The sequence below is a fragment of the Onychomys torridus genome, chromosome 18 (genome assembly GCF_903995425.1).
Source record: "Onychomys torridus chromosome 18, mOncTor1.1, whole genome shotgun sequence".
In the NCBI taxonomy this organism is placed as follows: Eukaryota; Metazoa; Chordata; class Mammalia; order Rodentia; family Cricetidae; genus Onychomys; species Onychomys torridus.
In genome coordinates, this window is record NC_050460.1 from 42,595,740 (window position 1) to 42,616,192 (window position 20,453).

The 20,453-nt window shown below is 52.3% G+C and overlaps 2 protein-coding genes across 3 annotated transcripts in view; one reads left to right on the forward strand and one right to left on the reverse strand.

Annotated features, from left to right (window-relative positions):
• Positions 1-20,453, reverse strand: part of Cdh23 (cadherin related 23) — a 380,451-nt gene that overhangs the window by 86,031 nt on the left and 273,967 nt on the right. Inside the window, exons 23-28 of the mRNA XM_036167012.1 lie at positions 19,400-19,589; positions 18,931-19,076; positions 16,436-16,655; positions 14,586-14,738; positions 12,764-12,877; positions 10,982-11,130 (exon numbers count right to left, since the gene is read on the reverse strand). Coding sequence (XP_036022905.1) covers positions 10,982-11,130; positions 12,764-12,877; positions 14,586-14,738; positions 16,436-16,655; positions 18,931-19,076; positions 19,400-19,589 — 972 coding nt within the window. The remainder of the gene's footprint in view (positions 1-10,981; positions 11,131-12,763; positions 12,878-14,585; positions 14,739-16,435; positions 16,656-18,930; positions 19,077-19,399; positions 19,590-20,453) is intronic.
• C18H10orf105 (chromosome 18 C10orf105 homolog) lies at positions 5,231-9,380 on the forward strand. Of its 2 annotated transcripts, none has more exons than XM_036167015.1 (2): positions 5,231-5,460; positions 7,564-9,380. In XM_036167015.1, the coding sequence occupies exon 2, from the start codon at positions 7,569-7,571 to the stop codon at positions 7,953-7,955; it is 387 nt and encodes a 128-aa protein (XP_036022908.1). In that variant the 5' UTR covers positions 5,231-5,460; positions 7,564-7,568; the 3' UTR covers positions 7,956-9,380. The 2 variants fall into 2 exon arrangements, with proteins under 2 accessions (XP_036022908.1, XP_036022907.1); XM_036167014.1 differs by lacking the exon at positions 5,231-5,460 and adding an exon at positions 6,082-6,293.

Below are 20,453 nucleotides of genomic sequence, written 5' to 3' on the forward strand. Positions count from 1 at the left end.
AAGCCCCTCTCCATCCCCAGGCATGTGTACATCCCTTTTATTGTCCAGCATAAACCACCCTACTATCTGTGGTTTATGCTGGCATCAGGACCATCTACCCCATCGCCTTTTCATGGAGAATGGGGGGGAGTTGCTGTGGGATATTTTATCATCACTCTCTGGTCCAGACTGGAAGAGGCCACTCCATACCTCTATGATCCCCTACCTGTGAGGCTCTTGATATCTTAGGAACATCACTAGGGTGACTGTGAAGCAGGGGCATCACTGAAAAGCCTAGCATGGGTGATGACATTTAAACACTGCATCCCTAAAGCCTGACCAACTTGCGGACAGATCCTCTGAACAGTTTCCCGTGATCTCACCTGTAAGTAACCTATGGTCCTGTAAACTTAATACTTCACCAAGGTAGCATTGGGTGGAATCATTGGTTTTATCATCAGTGCCCTATCTGGGGTGAAGAGATGTTTGCATAGATCTCCCTGGGGAAAGTCAGGCAACAGAATTGGTACCTATTGTGATTTGAATATGAAATGTTCCCCCGCCCCAGGTTCTTTTTTTTTTTTTTTTAAGATTTATTGATTATGTATATAGTGTTCTGGTTCTACTTCCCATTCATTCTCTGCTTCCCCAGTGTAGATGCACTATGACTGGCCAGCCTCCTGCCTCAGTCACCATGCCTTCCTTGCCTGCTGCCATGGTGGACTGGTATCCCTCTGAAACTGTAAAGCAAAATCCATCCTTTACCCATAAGATACTTTTGTTAGGGCATTTTTATCACAGTGATAGGAAAATCACTAAGACACCACCCAGACGGGGACCAGCAGAATGCATCTGCCATGAGTGATAAGATGTCCATCCGAGGCTGACCCACCTGGGGGGAGCCGGAAGCAGTCATAGAAGCGGTTACATGGCCTTTGCTGTGGGTGCCGACATGCAACTGAGGCTCAGATGTCTGCCCAGAAAGAACTTGCCTATGTAAGGGAGGGATTACAGTAGGAAAATAACTCGTGGATGCCGTTGATTCAGCCGGAAAGATGCTGAAAAGGGAGAAGGAGATGGAGGTGCCAGCCTGCTGCCTCCTACGGCTGGCAGGATGCAAGGGAGACAGAATGCAAGTTAGAGCTGCGATCAATAGGTTTCCTGGGAGGCAAAGACTTGGAACCCACGGAAAGAACAGGAGACTAGAGAGGAGTGATGTGGAAGCAAGAAAAATGCTCCTCAGCCCAGTCTTTAATACAGGGAGGGGGGGGGGCAAAATCGATGACTCAGCATTGAGGCAGAGGCCTTAACTATGGCGCAGGACAATAAACTATGATAACCAGGGACTACTTAGTCTCAGAACTGATTGAATCGGGAAAGACTTATTTATTATTATTTTTGCATACATGTATGCAGGTATGCCATGAGTGTGTGGACGCCTGCAGAGGCTGGAAGAAGAGGGTGTTGGATCCCTGGGAATGACCAGATGTGGGTGCTAGGGAGCAAATTTAGGGCCTCTGGAAGCGCTGTGAGTGCTCTTGACCACCAGGCCATCTCTCAAGCGTCTGGGGAAAGACTTTTAAACAAGGAACAAAAGAGCCTCTCTCAGCCTCACGCGTGAGGCCATGGAACAGAGGCAGACGGAAACGGCCTGAGTTGTGTGGAACTAAGGGACTAAGGGATATAACCACCCATTCCCCCTTGAGGTGAAGAGGGCATAAACTGAGGCAATAGGAGAAAACAAGTCCCCCAGACAAGCCACTAGGGACACTTGGCTATGTCTCAGATCTTCGTGGCTAGCAGGGACTTGGGGGACAAAGAGGAATGAATGACAGGCAGTGCTAAGGGAACTGGGCATGTGAGAGGTGGTGACTGATGGCCAGTCTGTGGCTTTGAGCACTGTGTGTGCCAGAGAGCTACAAAAGAAGTTGATTTTTCTAGGGCTGGGCTTGGGGCTTTGGTGTCTTGGCTGAGCTCCCTGGTGGAGCGTGACCTTTACACTATGGGAAAGGCTCTGGTGGGTTGAAATGATTTAGACCAACGTGTAAACTGGCATTGTCAGGCATTCAAGCAAGGATGAGGGGATGAGAGGGGGACAAAGGGGTCTCTCCAGGTCACTCAGAAAGCAAATGAGGTAAGATTGGTGCTGAGCCAAATGCACTAGGGAAAATATTGACAGAGGGCAGAGATTGTACCAGAGAGCTTCTAGAAGGCTTTATGGGAGAGGAGAAGGAAGGAGTAAGTGATGGGGTGGAATAGGTAAAAAAGACAAGACCGTCCAATGAGTGGGCGCCATCCTTTCGGAATAAGCTGTATACATTTCCCCCTTCAAGAAAGGGTACCGGGCTGGAGGGGTAGCATGTGCCTGCCACCCCAGCATTGCGTGCAAGGCCACGAAGACTGTCATCATTTTAAAGCTAGCCCAATCTACATAGCAAGTTCTAGGCTAGCCTGGACTACAGAATGAAATTCTGTATCGAAAACCTCATTTAGATTTCAGTACCTTTCAGTAACCGGGTGTTGTCAATGGACAGTGGCGAGGGTACTGGTCCAGAATCAGACAGTCAGTCCTTTAGTGGGTATGGCAGATGACCACATGGACCCCATCCACCCTTCACTGCCAGTTCAGTCAAGAGTCACAACCTCTCCCCATCAAGGCCATCATGGGCAGGGAAACACGTGACAACCACATGTCAGGGCCCCAGGATGAGGGAAGAGGGGGGGTTTATGGGGAACAATTGGGCATTCTGGAGTAACAGATAGGGTAGAGTCCCCCCCATGATGTGGAACCCAACACCGCTCTTTAGTTTTTTTGAGGAAGCAGTTGACAACCGTGACGAGATCTTCCCATGATGCATTGGACCTTGCTAACACTCTTTTGGTGTCCCCCTAGCTGCTGAACCACTGACACTTGTTTACAGAGGATAGTCATGGGCCTCCAGAGAGCATGCCCATCCTCTATGAAAAAGTCTCATTGTATAATGCCAATCCTGAGTGTCTCACAGATTGGGGAAAACATCTGGAACAACAACAGTAAAGATAGCAGCTAACGAGTCCGAAATGAAGGTAAACTACATAGGTGGAAATGGGCATGCCCAGAAGCCATAATGATGAATTATCTCAGTGCTGGATGAGTTGTTGGCCAGAGAGACCCCTGAGAACCCCCACATCAAATAGGCTACTGTGACTACTGTTGGTTGCATGCCAACGTTACGTGGTACGTCCTTATTGTTGAAGATACGACACATGTTGGTTGAAGAAAGCAAGCTAGGACACAGCTGGGAGCTCCTTCCCTGCTGGCTGAATTTTATAGTGCTAGAAGGCACTACATGAGCTATTAAGAGAGAAGTCACAATCTTGCTCCATTATGGACCCTATATGGGCTACATGGCCAGCAAACTGTGCCCTCTGGAATAATAGTGGCATGGCTGTTATAGGTGCTTTTCTATTGGATTTAAGGCCCATGCCACAGGACAGAACTCATCTTTGGCAGTATAAATTAGGGTGACACCTCATGGCTGGGGAACTCATAGGCCCTAGGAGCAAGGCCACAGCTGTTGTTCTGTTCAACTGATGTGATGTTCTCATCAAATTGCCTCCCCGACATTTATATTGTATTCATAGATTATTGCTGCTGTCAGCCTTGGGCAGGAAAACCGTTTTTGCAGTGGACAGTAATTACTGAAGAGAGTCTTGGGTGGAGGTGCTTAAAAATTAGGTGGGAGGCTACATCTTTGGGAGTCATCACCCATGGTGAGCTTTTTGATGATGCAACTGTTTTTGAGTCATTTATGCTCCTATAAGTAACCCTAATAAAGTTATGGTTCACCAAGGAGAACTTGGGTAAATACTGTCAGTATTCTATCTTGAGTGAATATGTTCTTGTCTCCCTCTACACTGTCCCCCCCAAAAGAGAAAGAGGTTTGTGCACTGCCATGTCACTAGTCCCGGGCACATAGTAGGGCTGTTTGTGTTTTGTGTTATTGCTTTGAGATTAGATTTCAAGTAGTCCAGGCTGGCCTTGAACTCCTGATCTCCCTGCCTCCACTTCCCAGGTGCTGGATTACAGGACTGAATCGCCACAACCCGACTTTTTATATATTTGTTGATTGGAGATGTAAATGACTTAGTGGCAAGTCCCTAGTGAGAGCCACTGAGCTGACCCTGAGTGAGCCCAGAGAGAAGTCACATGCAACACACAGCCCTGAAATGTCCAGTTTCCTGGTCCCCAGGATACTGCAAGCTCAGCCGCACCTGGGTCTCCATTTGATTTTCCTGTGATCCTGTGGGATATTCCAGGGTTGCTCTAGCACATGTCTCTCTCTGCCATGGTGATCAAATCAGGTTTTTGTGTTCAAAGCGCTAACATAAACTTTCTATCTTCACTCATGGGTCACAGATTTCGAGAGAGAGGAAGACTAAAGAGGGGTCCTCCTTGCAAAGATCAAGTCAGCAGAGAGGCTGGAGCCCCCATTTGTCTGTGGCAAGGGCTCTTGTCCTAACATTAGGATAACCCTGGGTTCCTACCAGCGCTAACTCACTGGCTAACTCTGGACAGGCCATGCCTACCCTGAGCACAGCCTTGTCACCTGTTGGGAGGGGCTGAACTGTGTCACCAAGGCTCTCTCCATGTTTAATAGTACACTTGAGGGCTCTTGTCCACTTCAGGGTAGGGAGACAAGGCTTTGTTTTGTGGTGAAGGGCTTTAGGCCTTAGATGTAGAAGTGACTACTACCATGATGCATTCTGAGACTTTGGAGGCCCCTGCACACAACTTGGGCCCCTAAGCAGGCAGCTGGTTGCCAGGGACGTTTGGGATTCTTAGAGGAGAGGAGGGTTGTGGAGGAGAGTTGGAGAGAACCCTGTACTCCACACAAACTGTGAATGGCCTGTCCTTGGCTGTCCCCCCAGTCCAGCATTTTGAAATTTGAAAAATGCTCCTTGCCCTCACTTCTGGCCTTAAAAGGGATGCTCTTCTGGGAATCCAGGGAAGACAAGGCATAGGGACCCTGCAGGGGAGGGGGGTGCTGTAGGGCCCATCGCTCCGGCTGTCCTCCTGCTGCTGTCTCCCTGCTAATAGACCCTCTCCCTGGTAACCTGGAGGTTGGCAGGCATTGAATAGTTGACCATACCATTCAAATTTCCAAGGGGGATGGTGGGAGCCCCAGGCCCGTGAGGCAGTTAAACCCGCCCCCTGATATCACCAGTGTTTCTCTACACATGTGACGGCTCCAAGGAGACAGGCTAGAGTGAGCCACGCGGGAGCCCCTCCTCTCCTTCCCACTCAGTTGCCATCCCTACAGTTGCCCCCTCCCCCAGGCAGGCCAGGACTCTCCCAACAAAACCAGTCCCAGCAGAAAAAGCCCGGAGAAAGCCAGTCGGCTGCAGGCATGTAATACATAGGGACACAGTCGGCTGGTACACCTTGGACCTCCTGGGACAGCTGAGAGACTTCGCCACTGAGAATACAGACCTCCCAGGGTAGGCCCGCCGGTGTTGAAGGCCTGTGGAGGAAGCCAGTGAAGGAAGCGGGGGGGGGGGGAATTTACCGGGAACTTGGGAGGATGTGAAGGTGTGTTCAGATGTGGGGAGTCCTTCTATTGCTCTGAGAAAAGAAATGAGGCCCAGTCAAGGGGAATTGGCTAAGCCAAGGTCACGCTTTCTCTGTGGGATTCTAAGGGAAGTAAATTCCAGTGAGAGCTTGCAGAGAGCTGCATTCGGTGGAGGGCTCCAGTAGGAAGGGGGCTCCATGCTTGGGGTTCAGGAGTACTTCCTCCAGAACCAGCTGTTCTTGCTGCCTGACAACAGGGAATCCAGCAGCTGGGCTTGCCTCAAGCTCTGGGCCCATTTTCAAGCACCCCAGAGTCCCCGACTCCCACCAGAGTGGCTCAGATGCCCAGGCAGAAGGGGCCCTGGGGCCTATAGCCTCACAGCCTCTCTGGGTTCTGAGCTAGTAGGACAGAAGCCTTTCTCAGCTGGGACTGCCTTTTCCTTACTGGGGCCAAGTCCTGAGAGCCAAGGGACAGCTAGTTTCTTTCCATGGGGGATGGCAGTGGGCATACCCCGTCCCTCCTCCAGCTCAGACTCCAGGAAGGGCTGATCCGTGAATGCTGTCCACTCAGAGGGCTTTCCAGGCCCAAGGCCTGAAGGGTGGAGGCCCTGAGCAGTTAGAGGAGCATCAGAATTTCCAGCCTGGAGCAGCTTCAAGGGCTGGGAGAGGTTGGGGTGAGCGATGGGTGGTAGGTGGGTGGAGAGCGCTGGATGCCCTCAGTTAGCTGTGCCCAGGAGCCACGAGTTAGGTCCCGGAGCTGCTGGTGAGTGCCCACCTGGGACAAGGGCTGTAGGGGCTAAAGGGTCAGGGTGGCCATGCTCTCTGATTCCCCATAACTGCAGGCAGGGCCTTGGCATAACTGAGCCTCCTCTGTGGCCCTGGATTTGGTGCTAGAGCCTGAGGGAGATGCAAAGTAAGCTGGAAAGGCGGAAGCTGCTCCCCCTCCACCTCAGGTGAGACTCAAGTTCTGAGTCTCTAGGTTCAGAGTTTTACTTGGATCTTTGGATTTCTCTACCGGCTTGTGCAGTTCAAAAGCCATAGATGCTGGCCTGTCAGCTGGATGGAGGCCATTTGGTGTTTTGATTGGCCTGTGTCGCACATCCAATATTTGAAAATGGATTTCAAAACTTTTGGAATCAAGTTTATCTGGCATTTTGTAATACCTGTCTTTCTTCTTTGCTTCAAGCAACTTCAAATTAGATGCCAATATTTAAATAGCAGGAATGTTTGCCTTAAAAAAAAACCCAAAACTTTCTTGCCTCAGTTGAGGAGCCTGAAGAGCCTGGCAAAAATTTTTATGTCCCCAAGGGCCAGCCTAGGCTGTGGGGACCATCCAGGGCCCCTCTTGGAGCTGCCTATCTATCTTCTTTGGCTATGCATTACCCACACCAAGGCCCTGGCATCATTATCACCAGCTACCAGACATCCAGTTTAGCCTGGTCCTCTGTCTATGAGGACAGTCTGTGGCATCCCCCATACAGGATGGATCCTCTGAAGGGATAATGGAAATGTCTAGAAGGTGAATGATGTCATAGGGCAGGTTTCTGGCTTCACTCTGTCAACTCTTTATGGTTTGTATTTCCCTGAGTGTGTCTGAGTGACTCAGAGAGGGCTGGGGGCCATTGCTAGGGTCCATATCCACTTACCCACAGCACCTTATACTCTGCCTTGTTCTTGATTCATTAACTGGCTTACTGACAGATTTGGGCTTTGATTTGGGTTTTTAGGTTTAAGACTATATGGCAATTGGCTGAGAGCCGATTATAAAATGCCAGAAAAGCATTCAATACACTGTGTTCTCCACGGCCATGGGGCATAGGTTTAGCAGAAAGAAGCCCCGGGTTCAGACCCAGCCCATCATGAATCAGCTGTATCGGATGCCTCTCTGGGCCTTGCTGTACTAACCTGTGACAAGGGCATCATGGGAACATGGGTGACTGCTCAGCCCCCAATTGGTGTACTCCAGGTAAGTCTCACCTGTCCATGTCTGGGGTGCAGCTGCTTTGTCCTGATTCTCTGTCCTGCCCTTGCAGGTACCATGAGCACAGGGGGCTCCACCTTCCCCAGCTCTCCAACCTTCTTTATGACTCCTATCACTTCTGGGACTTACACCCAGGCTGCTGACCCTGTACCGGTTCTCATCGCCCTGGCCTGCATTTTTCTGCTGTTGGCCTCTTGCCTGCTCTTCATGATACTGTGTAAGCCAGCTGCCCTGGACCCTGGTCGTCAAGGGGCCCGGGAATGCATGCCACATCACCCAGTAAGCCCCAGTGAGCCCAGGCTCCGGCTCTGGAAGCGCCTGGGCTCGCTACGCCGTTCTCTGCACAGCTTCCGGAGAGGCAGGCCTGCTGTCCAGCAGTGTCCCCTGCCGGGCCTTGATGACCACCAAGGTGACTGTGACTTCACTGAAGCCACCAAGATGTGATACAGTGCTCATCCCCACACAGGCTCACCTAAGACCATCCTATCTCCGATGGAGCCTGGCATCACAGGCTGTAGGATAGTGATACCCTGGACCCCTATATCACCCCGATATTTCCCTGTGTGTCCAGTCCAGACTCTGGCAGCCCCTGCTTCTGCTTACTAACAGGCCCTTGGCTCAAAATACACACAGGCCTCTAGACCTTTACTCTGCGGCCCCGAGGTATAACTTGGGGCACCACAGCACCCTCTTTGGGAAGCTAGGTATCTACTGATCACAGGAATAGCCCTCTCTGCACCTCCAGAAGCCTTGCTCATCTTCTGAAGGCCCAGCTTAGAACAGCTGCTGAAAGGTCCAGACATCTCAACCAAGTGGGATGTTTGCTTAGCCTGGGTCTACACTAGCCTGCATCTGTGTTAACCTAGTACCCCAGAGAAAGGGACCCAGGGATCCTTTTCTTGACCTTCCTGCCCCTTCTTGTGGACCTGGTTGGTTGCCAGCCAGGGGCCTGGCAAGTATCAACTTGTGAACCTGGGAACCTCCTTTGTGGCCTCCTGTCAAGACAGAGTGGGAGGGCCTGAAGACATTAGCCTACAGAAAAAGTTTCCTATGTGCTGAGTGTGGTAGTTCACACTTAGGTAATCCCAGCATGTAACAGGGCTGAGGCAGGAGGATTGTTCAAGGTAGCCTGGCTATAACGTGAAATCCTAATTCAAATGAAATCAAAGCAAGTTGGACAAACAAATAAAAAGGAGACTTTTGTCCAAGGCTAGATGGAGGCCGTATTGCTGGGATAGGAGGCTGGTCACTACCAGTACTGGAGGGGATGCTACCTGGACTCCGAGGATGGTACCATGTCTCACTAGGAAAGAGGTGACCTCTCTCAGATAGCATGGACCAGACCTCTCAGGACATCGGTAGGATCAAGACTGGCTGGCACTAGCTGTGTTCTATGTGTTATGGCAACGACTTCATCAAATGACCCGTCGAAGCTGGCCTACTGCAGTGTGGTGTGGGCAGCTGGGAATCTCAGCCTTCTGTCCCATCTTCCACGGCCAAGGCCTTCTGCTACATCTCAGACTTGAAGATTGGGCAGAGGGAACCTAAGATGCTTAGGTCTTGTCTCAGAGCTGCACACCCCAACTTGCTGTGACCCAGAGTAAAGTCACCCAATATTACCAAGGACTAAGCTCTGGTTTTGCTGTTCCCTAGATCCAGAGCCCTCACTGGCTCCCTTAGCCCACTGGATGTACCTAGATCGAGACACCGGAATGAGACAGTAGCTACAATTTATCTGCCTAGCCTCATCCTGACCAGACACTTAAGGCAACTGAACGATCTGCCCTCCCTGTCTATGGTTTAAGCTTTGCTGGCACCTGTGTTGTGAAGCCTTCTTTGTTTTGCAATAGAACTGCCCTTCCGTCTGGAGCTCCTCCGGTCTCTCATCTGTCTCGGGGAGGCCAGCAGCATGCACAGTCTTGCCTGTCTTCTTTCCTACAAGCTTGGGAGCTGCGGGGAGCCACATCTTGTCCCAGCACTCACTGCATTCCCAAGGCAGCAGGCATCTGGTGTGAGCCTGACCCACACCGACTACCTAGTGTCCCCGGTGAGACCCCTAAAGGAAGGTGGCTTTCCCAGCATGGGCTCTTCAAGCATGCTATGGAGGAGAGGTCACTGTGCCTTCCTCCTGCATCCTTGTGATGAGAGAGACAGAGACAGAGACAGAGACAGAGACAGAGAGAGAGAGAGAGAGAGAGAGAGAGAGAGAGAGAGAGAGAGAGAAAGACAGAGAATGCATCTTTGCAAGGCACTTCTAGGGCCTGGGGGAGAAACTGTCCCGAGACCCTGAACATCTGAGAAGTAGGGAGAGCAAGGAAGCCCTGTGTCACTCAGGGACTCCAGGATGTGGACTTAAGTCTTATGAACATAGAAACAAGCATTTCAGGGCCAGGAAGCAATCCAGCTTCTCCCTTAAGGGCTCTGAACAACCCCCCCTTGCCTCTTCACCCCCTTGAAGCATCTTAGGCTAGATTCCTCCATGGCTTGCTATGCCCTTATGTTGGGTGAGCTACAGGTTCTGGGGTGCCTATCAGTGAGCTGGGGATGGTGGGTACTAAGTTAGGGTGGTGCTCCATTGCTTCATGAGTGGGGGCTCTAATACTTTCCTTACCTGAGGCCAAGAGGGGGGAGGCAGGGAGGGACCCATTTCCTCCCTCCCTCTGGAAGCTGGCTGCTGGACCCTTACATGTCTCTGGCCTTCCTGGACTCTATTGAGTCCGTTTTCTGTTCCTTTCTTGACCATCCCCAGTGCTCCCACAGGGAGGTAGGCAATCTTCCATCTCCTCCTCCTTTTCCTTCCCTCCTGAGCTGGGGGCATAGTGGCGGGCCAATCTTGGTTGAGTTTGGCTTACCCTTGGATTACGTGGAAAACACTGAGTCTGGGGAAGCGGGCCATTCAGTCCCTGTCTTCCCCGAGCAACTAAGCCCCGCTCCTGAAGTGTGTGGACAGATGTACGTATGTACGTGTGTGTGTGTGTGTGTGTGTGTGTGTGTGTGTGTGTGTGTACACACTTGCTTCATTTTCAGGGTCATCCTCCCTCCTGGTCTCTTAGCTGTGGCTCCTCCTCTGGGCCAAGGAGCCCTTTCTTCTTCTGCCTGCTTTCTTCCAAGAAGGGAGCCTGGCCAAGAAGCTGTGAAAGCCGCTCTGTCTGGCCCTGTTGAGCCCTGGCTCGCTCTCCCCTTGAGTCCTTTCCAGGAAAGAGTTACTTTTCCCTCCCTGATGCTCTGAAAGGCTCTGGGGGAGGCTGAGGCGAGCCAGGGCGCTGTCCTCAGCTAACACACAGACGGGGGGGGGGGGGGGGCACTCTTCCCAGAAGGGAGGAGGGATCATGTATCCCTTTTCTTGAAGTGCAAGCCACTTCCAAGCCATCCTGGATCCCCCGCTGTCCCTACCCCTTATGACATGATGTTACTGAGCCAGTGACCCCAGGGCTGAGCCTAGCCCTGCCTGGCTCCGGTCTGCCACCTGCCTGCACAATGCTGTGGCCCTCTGGGATGTCTTCTGGGACGCTGGCCTCATAGCTGCTTTGCAGAAAGATGGGCCGGTTGTCATTCACATCCAGAACTGTGACGAACACCGTGGCCGTCCCTGTGCGTCGCTTGCCTACAGGGCCGTTGTCTGCGGGAGGTGAAGGAGAACAGGAGGCATTAGAAGGTATTTAAGTACCAGGCCATCAACCAGAGTTATACCGTCCTACAGCGGCCTCAAGGGACGGCGGCCCCGTGCCCTTCCAGACCATCAACGACACTAACAATACCCAGGGCTGGCATAATGCCACGTCACAGATAAACTTCTCTGGCTCAGTCAGTCCTCACAACAGCCTAGGGAAGCAGGCAGGATTCTTCTTCCTAACTCGCAGCTGAGCTGAGCAAGTTACTGATGAAAGTGGGATGAATGGTCCAATTTTCAGGAACCTATGTACATTATTCATTTCATAAAAGGGGCTTCTGCAGATGTGATTATGTTAAGAATCTTGAAGGGAGGCCAGTCCCATCATCTGGTTACCCAGCGATTAAGTATCCTTAGAAGACAAGGTACTCTGAGCACTGTAGAGGAGGATCCTGGGAGGACCAGGAGCCACTGGCGGGGTGTGGGGGGTGTGGGGAAGGGGTGACACAAGCCTCCTCACACTCTTCTCCCCTCCAGGACCCTGAGGGGCTTCCGACTGCTTGGAGAGCAAAGGCAAAGTTTTCAGTTCATGGCTCAGATCTCTCCATCCTTCCTTCCCTGTTTGATTATAGCATGCTAGACCTTGGGCTAGTGGCTAGAGTGTGCTAGGACACACTCATGCATGCATGCACATGCACAGACACACACATGCACACATACATATGCACACAGACATGCACAGACACATACATGCATTCACAGACACACAGATATGAACACGCATGCACGTGCACACACACACACACACACACACACACACACACACACACACACACACACTATACCTCCCTTGTCTGCCCATCAGCACACCCTGCCCTTTCCTGGGAAGACCACACCTGACTGTCCCCACCTGCTCTGATGTTGAGATGGGGTGGGATACAATCCCCACCCCATCACCCTGTCTATAAGATTAGAGACGAATGACGTATAGGCATAACTGAGCACACCTCACTTCCCTAGACATAAGGAGGTACCCAGACCCCAGCATGGGCCAGATGAGATGAACCACAGCTAGTCTAAAACACATGAACCTGGGAGGATCTGAACTGGGGTGGCTGTCAGGAACGGCCACCATGGTCCAGAGAAAGACACAATCAACACACAGGGATAGAACAGTCAGTGCGGGGAGACCAAGGTCCAGTGGTCCCTGAGCCCTGACCAGTCACTGCCCATTTATTTCAATTGTTGGTTGTTTGGGAAAAGTCTCACGTGGCCTTGGCTGGCCTCAAACTAGCTGTGTGGTTGAGAATGGTTTTGAACTCTTGATCTTTTTGCCCGCCTCTCCCTCGGTGCTAAGGTCACAGATGTGTACCATCATATACGATGCTCAAGTCTCCCCTTCCTGCTTTGTTCTGGCATAGCAGCCATGAGTCTACTTGGTGGTCTGCGTGTGGCCCTCACCCTTCTTAGCACTTGGGAGCACGGGACAGAAACCATCCACCTCACAGTGCCCAGTAATACTATAAGTGTGGGGGGCTTTCTTCACTGGCCTGAGGGCAGAGTTTGGGCTCTGAGCCTGGCTCCCCAATGTGAACTCTGCCTAGGATAACTGCAGGCAATGTGCAGGGCAGCTGGCGCTTACCTATGGCCTCCAGCACAAGTGTGTATGCAGCTGTGGTCTCACGGTCCAAGCCGACGACGGTTCTCACCACAGCATCCCGGTACCCCACACTGAACTTCCCGTCCACATTCCCCCCTGCAGGCAGACGTGAAGGAGGATTTAGGCTGGGCAGCAGAGCTCCGTATCAGACAAAGGGGGGCACCATGACTCTCCTCCTAAATGGGAACTTGCACAGGACCCCTCAAAAAGATGCTGTTCATCTCTTACAGGTAGGGGGTGCAGCCTGTGTGGTCTGAATGACTGGAAGCATGCGTGTTCAACATCTATTGAGCACCTACTGTGGACCAGTTCATCTAACCTCCACTTGATCTGTGCCCTGTCCTGGGTTCCTCCAGGATGTCAACTCCGGAGCTTGGGTCCTGTCCATATTGCCCTAGCCTCTCTTTCAGAGGAGACTGAGCAATTGACTTAGGTAAGGGCTTTTTACATGTGGTCAAGGACTGACTTTGGGGTGGGGGGACTGGGTATTTCCCAGGATCCTCATCTTTGGGGATAGGGAATGGTTAAGGACTACAGCTCTCTGAGTGGGGACTCAGGGAAGAAAAGAATGGAGCAGAGGGACAAGTGGACAGGAGACAGGTGACATTTGGTGGCCATGGATAGTGGTCCTCTTGAAGGGTGGAGCCAGGGGAGAGTGTTCTCTGGGACTAGTGAGCGAGAGGCGCAGCCTGTGTGAGCTGGCTACAGTACACACTCTAGACAGCAGAGGGCGACATTGTACAGCACTTGGAACAATCGAGGCTCACTAGGTTTCAGAAATTGAAGCTCTAGAAGGGGCCAAGGCCAGTGAGCAGGAACCAGTCACTTTGTGGGTCCTGGGAAGTCTCCTCTCTCTTTATATGGCTTGCCCCTGAGGGAAAGCCCTGGAAGTCAACCTTTGGGCACCTCACAGTCTCATCCGTAAGGCACAGAACCCAGGTCTGCACTGGGCACGGAGGAAATGAGCAGCCGTTAGTGTTAGCAGCAGAACCTCTAGGCTGGTGTCTTGTTAACTGTGGCTTCCTGGAAGGGTCTTTGGATTAGGAGATGAACATGAGGAAGAAAGTGGGGAAGGACCTGGGAAGTCACTGTGGCTACAGGAAGTCATATATGAATGACATTCGAGCCTGGGATCCCTTACTGCCGGGGCAGGTGTCAGGGAGGGTAGTGTGTACACTGCGTACATGTTCAGGTATGAGGGCACAGATGCAGTACATATGTGACAGGGCCCCAGATGGCTCATATGCACAAAGAAGGGCTGAAGGGTATGGGAGGGTTCTTCTCACTTCCCCTGCATCCTGGTGCCTGTCAGGTGGGCCGTGCACTGAAGAAAGCCAAAAAGCTGTTCTAGCTCATGAGGTGATGAACATGTAGCATGTTTACCATTGCCCACAGGTTCTACTACTGTGACAGGCTCACTTTCCCCAGAGGCCAGGACAGGACTGCATCAGCTTTAGTCACAACTCTACTGGTGGTAGCTACTGAGCATGTTTCAGCCCAAACTAAACCAGTTAGGGAGTCTGCAACCATCTGCCTCTCAACAGACAGGAGTTCCCAGGGAAGGATGAAACCACATTCCTGCAGCGACTGTGTTCTCACCCTGAAGTGGAGTGAAGGGACACCCCAGTCAATACTGTCCCCTCTGCCTACTCCCCCCAGGACACCTTCAGCAATGAAGCTCCCTGGGGACCAGGAGCAAGCCCTTGGGGAGGCATGGGGGTTGAGGTCCACGTCCCCTTCCCACGCTCTGTCCCCACCTGGTCCAGGTCCCTGTCAGGAGGGTAGGGCGGGGCCAGGAGGGTACCTGTGATGAAATAGCTGAGCTCTGCATTGAGGCCCACATCATTGTCTGTGCAGTTCAGCCAGACCACACGGAACTCACGGGGAACGTCCTCAGACACGGACACGTTGTACACAGCAGGGAAGAAGGTGGGCGTCTCATCATTCACGTCCAACACTGCAAATGGAAGAGCCACATTAGGCTAGGCCTGGCTACTACTGTGGATGCCCAGGACCATGCAGCGAAAAATTTCCAAGGGGATCATGGGCTCCAGGTGACATCTGTGTCAATGCTGTCCGGTTATGGATCCAGGGGTCCTGTATGGTAGCTGAACTAGAAAGGCTCGAACTGACCAGAGCTAGCACACACATACCATCCCTGTAATCCCAGCCAAATGTAGATGTGACAAGGCCAGTATGTCCTTAACAATAACAACAGCAATAATAATCCTGACAATGATATTAAGGGTTTCTCACACAATCCACAGTGACACTAAGGGTTTCTCACACAGTCCATAGCCACTCCTCATGGCATCGATCTGAGGCAGGCATCCCCAGCCACACTGTAGGTGGCAGGGCAGAAGCCCAGAGCAGTTGAGTAACTTGTCTGCTGTCACACCATGACAGAATGGAGGGGCTGTAGTCTTGGAGAGATCTACCCCAGTTTACAAAAGGGGTCCCAAGGAAAGAAGCTGGCCCTGAGGGCTTTCCTTCCTAAAAATTTAATTTCCCTTAAATATTTGTATGACCAGCTTTTCACACCAGCCCCCCCCTTTCCTGAGCATATGGGGCCTGGGGTGATCCTTACAAGTGAGGTGACATCCCCTGTTCTCTGTAGTGTCACTAGAAATGACAGGCCATTGTTACTATCCGAGGTTTTGTTGAGCTTGGAAGAAAGGTTCTTTGAGTGATCCTCTTTGAAAGAGGGGACACACTGCTTATTGACTATTTGGTGAAGAAGTGGGCCCCCAAACTGGCTCCTGGCATCTACAAGGGAGTCTTGTATCCATAGGAGAGACAACAGCTGGCCCTGAGATGCCTGCTATCCCAGGTCCCCACTGAGGAGGGCCAGGCTGTGTGTCCGAGTTAGGCTACCCACCTGCCTGCTTCCCTGTGTCCTCTGGATGGAGAGCCAGGAGGGCCAGGCCAGGCTAAGCCCGGCTCATACTTCCTCAGGGTCCTTCCTGCCTCCAGCCATACTCTGTCAATGTCTCCATTTTTCTCAGAGCTAAAGACCTTGCAGATGGGAAATTGTATTCCATCATACAAGGGTGAGCACAATGGCACTTCGCTCCAAGGGAGTGGAGACCCCTAGCCAACTTCTTCCCACCACAGCCATACCCTTCCATGAGAAGCCCTATGGTTCCATACCCACAGAATGGGGAGTCTCCTTTACATCTGAGAAAATACTGGTTTTCTGAAGATGACAGGCCCTGGGGTCCCAGAGTCAGCCTGACCCTCTCTGTAAATACTGTGATAGGAGTCTAGGAGGGGTCGGGGCCTTAGTGGGGTTCTGGGCTTTGAGGCAGTGGCCAGGTGGGGACAAAGGTCAGTTAGTTTTTTTTTTTTTTTTTTTTTTTTTTTTTTTTTTAGACAGGGTTTCTCTGTAGTTTTGGAGGCTGTCCTGGAACTCGCTTTGTAGACCAGGCTGGTCTCGAACTCACAGAGATCCGCCTGCCTCTGCCTCCCGAGTGCTGGGATTACAGGCGTGCGCCACCACCACCGCCCGGCATCAGTTAGCATTTTGAACATAGTGGAGACAATCAGGACTGGGTTGCTGGGCTTCCCACTGGAGAGGGTACCCTATGGCTAGTGCATGGCTGGCAAGTGATGGTGCTGTCCCAGACCCAGCTCCTAGCAGGAGGCACCCCTCACCGCGGATGGTGAGTGTGCTGGTGGAGCTTTTGGTGGGTGTTCCCGCATCACTGGCCACCACCCGCAGCTGGTACTCGGCGATGCGCTCCCGGTCCAACTCGGCTGTGGTTGTGACCACGCCACTGGTGCTGTTGATGACAAAGTCCATGCGAGGCAAGCCCACCTGCATGCGATAGGACACCAGCCCATTCAGGCCCTCGTCCAGATCGATGGCCACCACCTGGGGGGAAGGAGAGGCTAAGTGAGATGCCAGGATGAACACTTTCCTAGGAGTAACTTCTCCTTTCCTACCAACCAGAGCTCAGTGCATCCAATACACTTGCCCCTCCCTAGGAACCTCAGGCTGGCCGCTGTCCCCAGAGCAGCCTCCATTGGGCAGGGGGTCAGAGCTGGAAGCTTCTCAGATTATCTCCAGTGCAAATGCACTGAGTGAGACCAGGGTGGGAAGGATTTTCTCGGAGCAGATCCAGGCCCCCCAAATTTTGCCCTTCAAGCCCTGCTATCCTTTTAGGAAGCTCTCCCAGGCTTCCGGCAGGCCCTGGGATCCTATACTTTGCCATGGTCCAGAACCTTCCCTCATCCTCCAACCCTTACAATGCTGGCTGGCCGTTCATCTCCAGAACCAACTCCCCTCCCTGTTTTATGAGTTAAAACAGAGACCAGAGTAAAAAAGATACCAGGGCTACTCTTTAAAAAGCCACACGTCGATTTCATCTTGTACATTGCATCTGAGGTTTAAGATAGGCAAAGCTCCTCCCAGGGTCCCACACTGTTCCCACTGGCGATTCCAGCCCTGGTCAGAGAGCTCCCCAGCACATGACCCGATACACCGAGAGTTCCACAGGCTCACACCTGAGAGCTTAGAGTAAAGTCCATAGCCATAGTGAAAAACAAGAGGTTGGTGGTTTAATCAAGACTCTTGCCATGGAAGACAATGGCCTCCTTCAGTGCAGAGAATGGACAAGCCTTCTCCATGCTTCTCCAGTGCCTTCCAGGATGGGGGCTCAGTGCTTTGACTTTATTTGGGTCTAACTCCTGAAGAAAGTTCTTATACATGTTCAGCAGAGGTCTTTCTTGGTTGAGGTCTTAGGAGGGGCTGGGGGAGCTCACAGCTTAAGTAGGAACCTCTTCCTGAATCTGAGGTTTCTCTATCGCACATTCCCAGTTCCTGAAGCCCTCCCTGTGGTTCTGAGCAACTACTGTGAATTTTCCTGGAGGCTTCTCTTTTCCTCCTGTTCCTCGACCCTCTCTCTGCCCCCCCCCTCCCCCAAGATGGGTTATTCTGCTCCTTCCTCCTTAGAGATTTCTTCTTGGGGACTGGCAGCTGTTGTGGAGGTGGAGGCTCCCCCTGCTGGGAGCCTGGGAGAATGTCCCCATTTTTGAGGGATCAAACACATTGCCAATCTCCTCTTACAGGAGTAGGCACAGTGAGCCAGTGGGCACTGCCAAGGTCATGCACTCTGGTGTCCTGAGAAACAGCCCTGTCTTCTTGGAGTGGGGACAAGTGATCCCACTGTCTCATGGATAAATCACGCCACATTACAACAAACTCCTCAGCCACTGGGGTTCCCCGCTTCCACACGGCTGCATAGCCTCAGCCTAGGCAGGCAGGCAGGCAGGCATGACTGATATTCCAGCTCTCAAGGGAGAAATCAGAAGCTCAGAGAGGTTGAGGAGTGCAGTCTGGGTCACACAGCAATAGTGGTAGAATTAGGGTGTACACGCATATTGCTTGAACTCCAGTGTCTTTCTTATGAGGTGCTGGGGATGGAACCCAGGGCCTTGCTCATGCTAGGAACGAGTTCTCCCACTGGTCCCAGCCTGGCTCAAAAGTCCACAGTCTTAACTTTGAAGTTTTCCCAGAGTTCCTAGGAAGTTTGTGGTAGGACATCACATCCTCTGAATCAGTGTCTTCAGGGCCCCCCAGAATAGAAGGGTGACAGGCAGGGGGAGAGAGGTTTTACCTCTTCTGAGCTGTGGGGAGTTGGGAAGTCTTCTCAAAGCTTCCTTCCTAGTGGGAAGTCTTATTTCTGTACAGAGCGCTGCTTAGGGGCTCACAGGAGAAAGGGGAGGTTCTTATACAGGTGTGTTGAGCCACACATGTCTGATGTTTTGTTCTAGAACCATCTGTAGCTTGGGCATTGGAGTCTTAGGCCAGACTCCCATGAGCTGGGGAACTTTCTGAATCAGCTCTCCAGAATTCTATGCACCCTCCTGGCTTCTGCCTTCTGCCCGATCTTACTCCTCATCCTTGCCTGTGACATAGTGTCTCCATCTGCCTGTTCTTCCAGACTTAGCTTAGGCCTCTGTCCCCTGAGACCTTCCAGACCACCTCAGCCAATGCAAGTCCCTCAGCTACTTGGCTACCTGCTACTTGGCTTACATACTGTTGGGGGTCTTGATTGGCAGCTCCCCAACCCCTCTGATGAAAATGCTTATTATGGATCACATGGATTTCTTGGCCCACAGGGACAAGGTGAATGAGTACCACTTACTTGGTAGACCGAGACCCCTGCAGAGGTGCCCTCAAGAACCTCTGCCACAAAAGGCAGGTTCTGGAAGGTGGGGTCATTGTCATTGAGATCCAAGAGGTTCACAAAGACTGTGGCACTGCTGGTGGCCTTCAGAGGGGGTCTGCCACCTGGAAGGACAAGGAGGAAGGAGGCAGGCACGGGAAGACAGGTGTAAGAGAAAAATGATGGAGAATGGGATAAATATATAGACCCTGTCCCAATCCCCAGGTGTCCCTGTAAGGAGCCACGTGTCCCCTCCCAGTCCCTCCCTACTGCAGGGCGCCATGGGGGTGGTCACATCTGGGATGTAGACACCATTTTATTCTTAGTGATGAGATAACCCTCCTGAGTGGGCTCTAGGACCCCTAAGGACCACCCGTGGGGGCATCCCCAAAGGTCAAGAGCCTCTGCCTATGGGGGAGCACAGAGGTGGCGGTGCGGGAGTCCGTACAGTCTGTGACAGAGACAATGATCTTGCGCATGAGCTCCGCCTCCACAGGGTCAGGGTTCTCGCGGTCCAGCATGACGTGGGTGGTGCGGATCTTGCCTGTGGTGCTGTTCAGACTATAGAACTTATTGGGGGGCTGGATGCTGTACACCAGGGTGCCATTCTCCCCCAGATCTGGGTCCACAGCCACCACCTGCCCAGGAAGGAACAGACCTCTTACTGAGTTACACCGCAGTCCCTGGCCCAGGCCCAGGAGCAGGTAGGCAACAGCCCTCTTGCTCAGTCAGGGCTCTGCTGGGAATAGGAAGTGGGAGGGTCATGAGATTCATCAGTATTGAAGTCTGGGTTCTCCGGCATCTTCACCCATCAGCAGACCATATGGAAGCCCCTTCCTTATTCAAGCTTGGCTGCCCCATATAAAAGTGGGATGGGCAGGGGTAGGGAGGGTGGCTGGAGATGTGGTTCAGTTGGTAGAGTACCTGCCTAGCAGCCCTGGGTTCCATCCTCAGTACCATATACACTAATGACGTACATGCTAATTTCCTAGGACTCAGGAGTTGGAAGCAGGGGGATGAGACGTTCTAAGCTTCAGTTCTGGGAAGGCTGGGCATCCTGGCCCTCTGCTAAGCTTTGGGGAGCATTGGAGCCCTCTGCTGAGTTGTGGAATCTGGGTCCATTATCACAAAGCCCTTTCTTTCTCCCTCTGGCACTCCCGATGGTGGAGGATTTGAAAAGTACTAGGCCTCTGTGACATCAAGGCCTGGGTAGGGAGCCATTAGCTGAGTCCCAGTTTGGAGAGAAAAACCATCAGGAGATGCATGCGCCAGACTCAGGGTTACACAGCACCAGCCTTGGGGGTGATCCTGCCCCCTCTCTGGGGTGATCCAGAGTCCCTGAGACAGCAGGTGGCTCTCACCCCCAACCCCCATCCTTCTGTGTTACAGAACCATAGCGACATCAGAGGTGGGCAGGGTCGTGGTGGGGTGGGGGTGGAGGGGGAAGAGCATGGCTGTAGTCCCAGGAGCTGCATCAGGACAATGTCATTAACTTCACGGGG

Coding starts and splice junctions, on each gene's coding strand:
- C18H10orf105 (XM_036167014.1), top strand. CDS start 6,212: ATGGGTGGTAGGTGGGTGGAGAGCGCTGGATGCCCTCAGTTAGCTGTG. Junction 6,294..7,563: donor GTTAGGTCCCGGAGCTGCTG/GTGAGTGCCCAC, acceptor CTGCCCTTGCAG/GTACCATGAGCACAGGGGGC.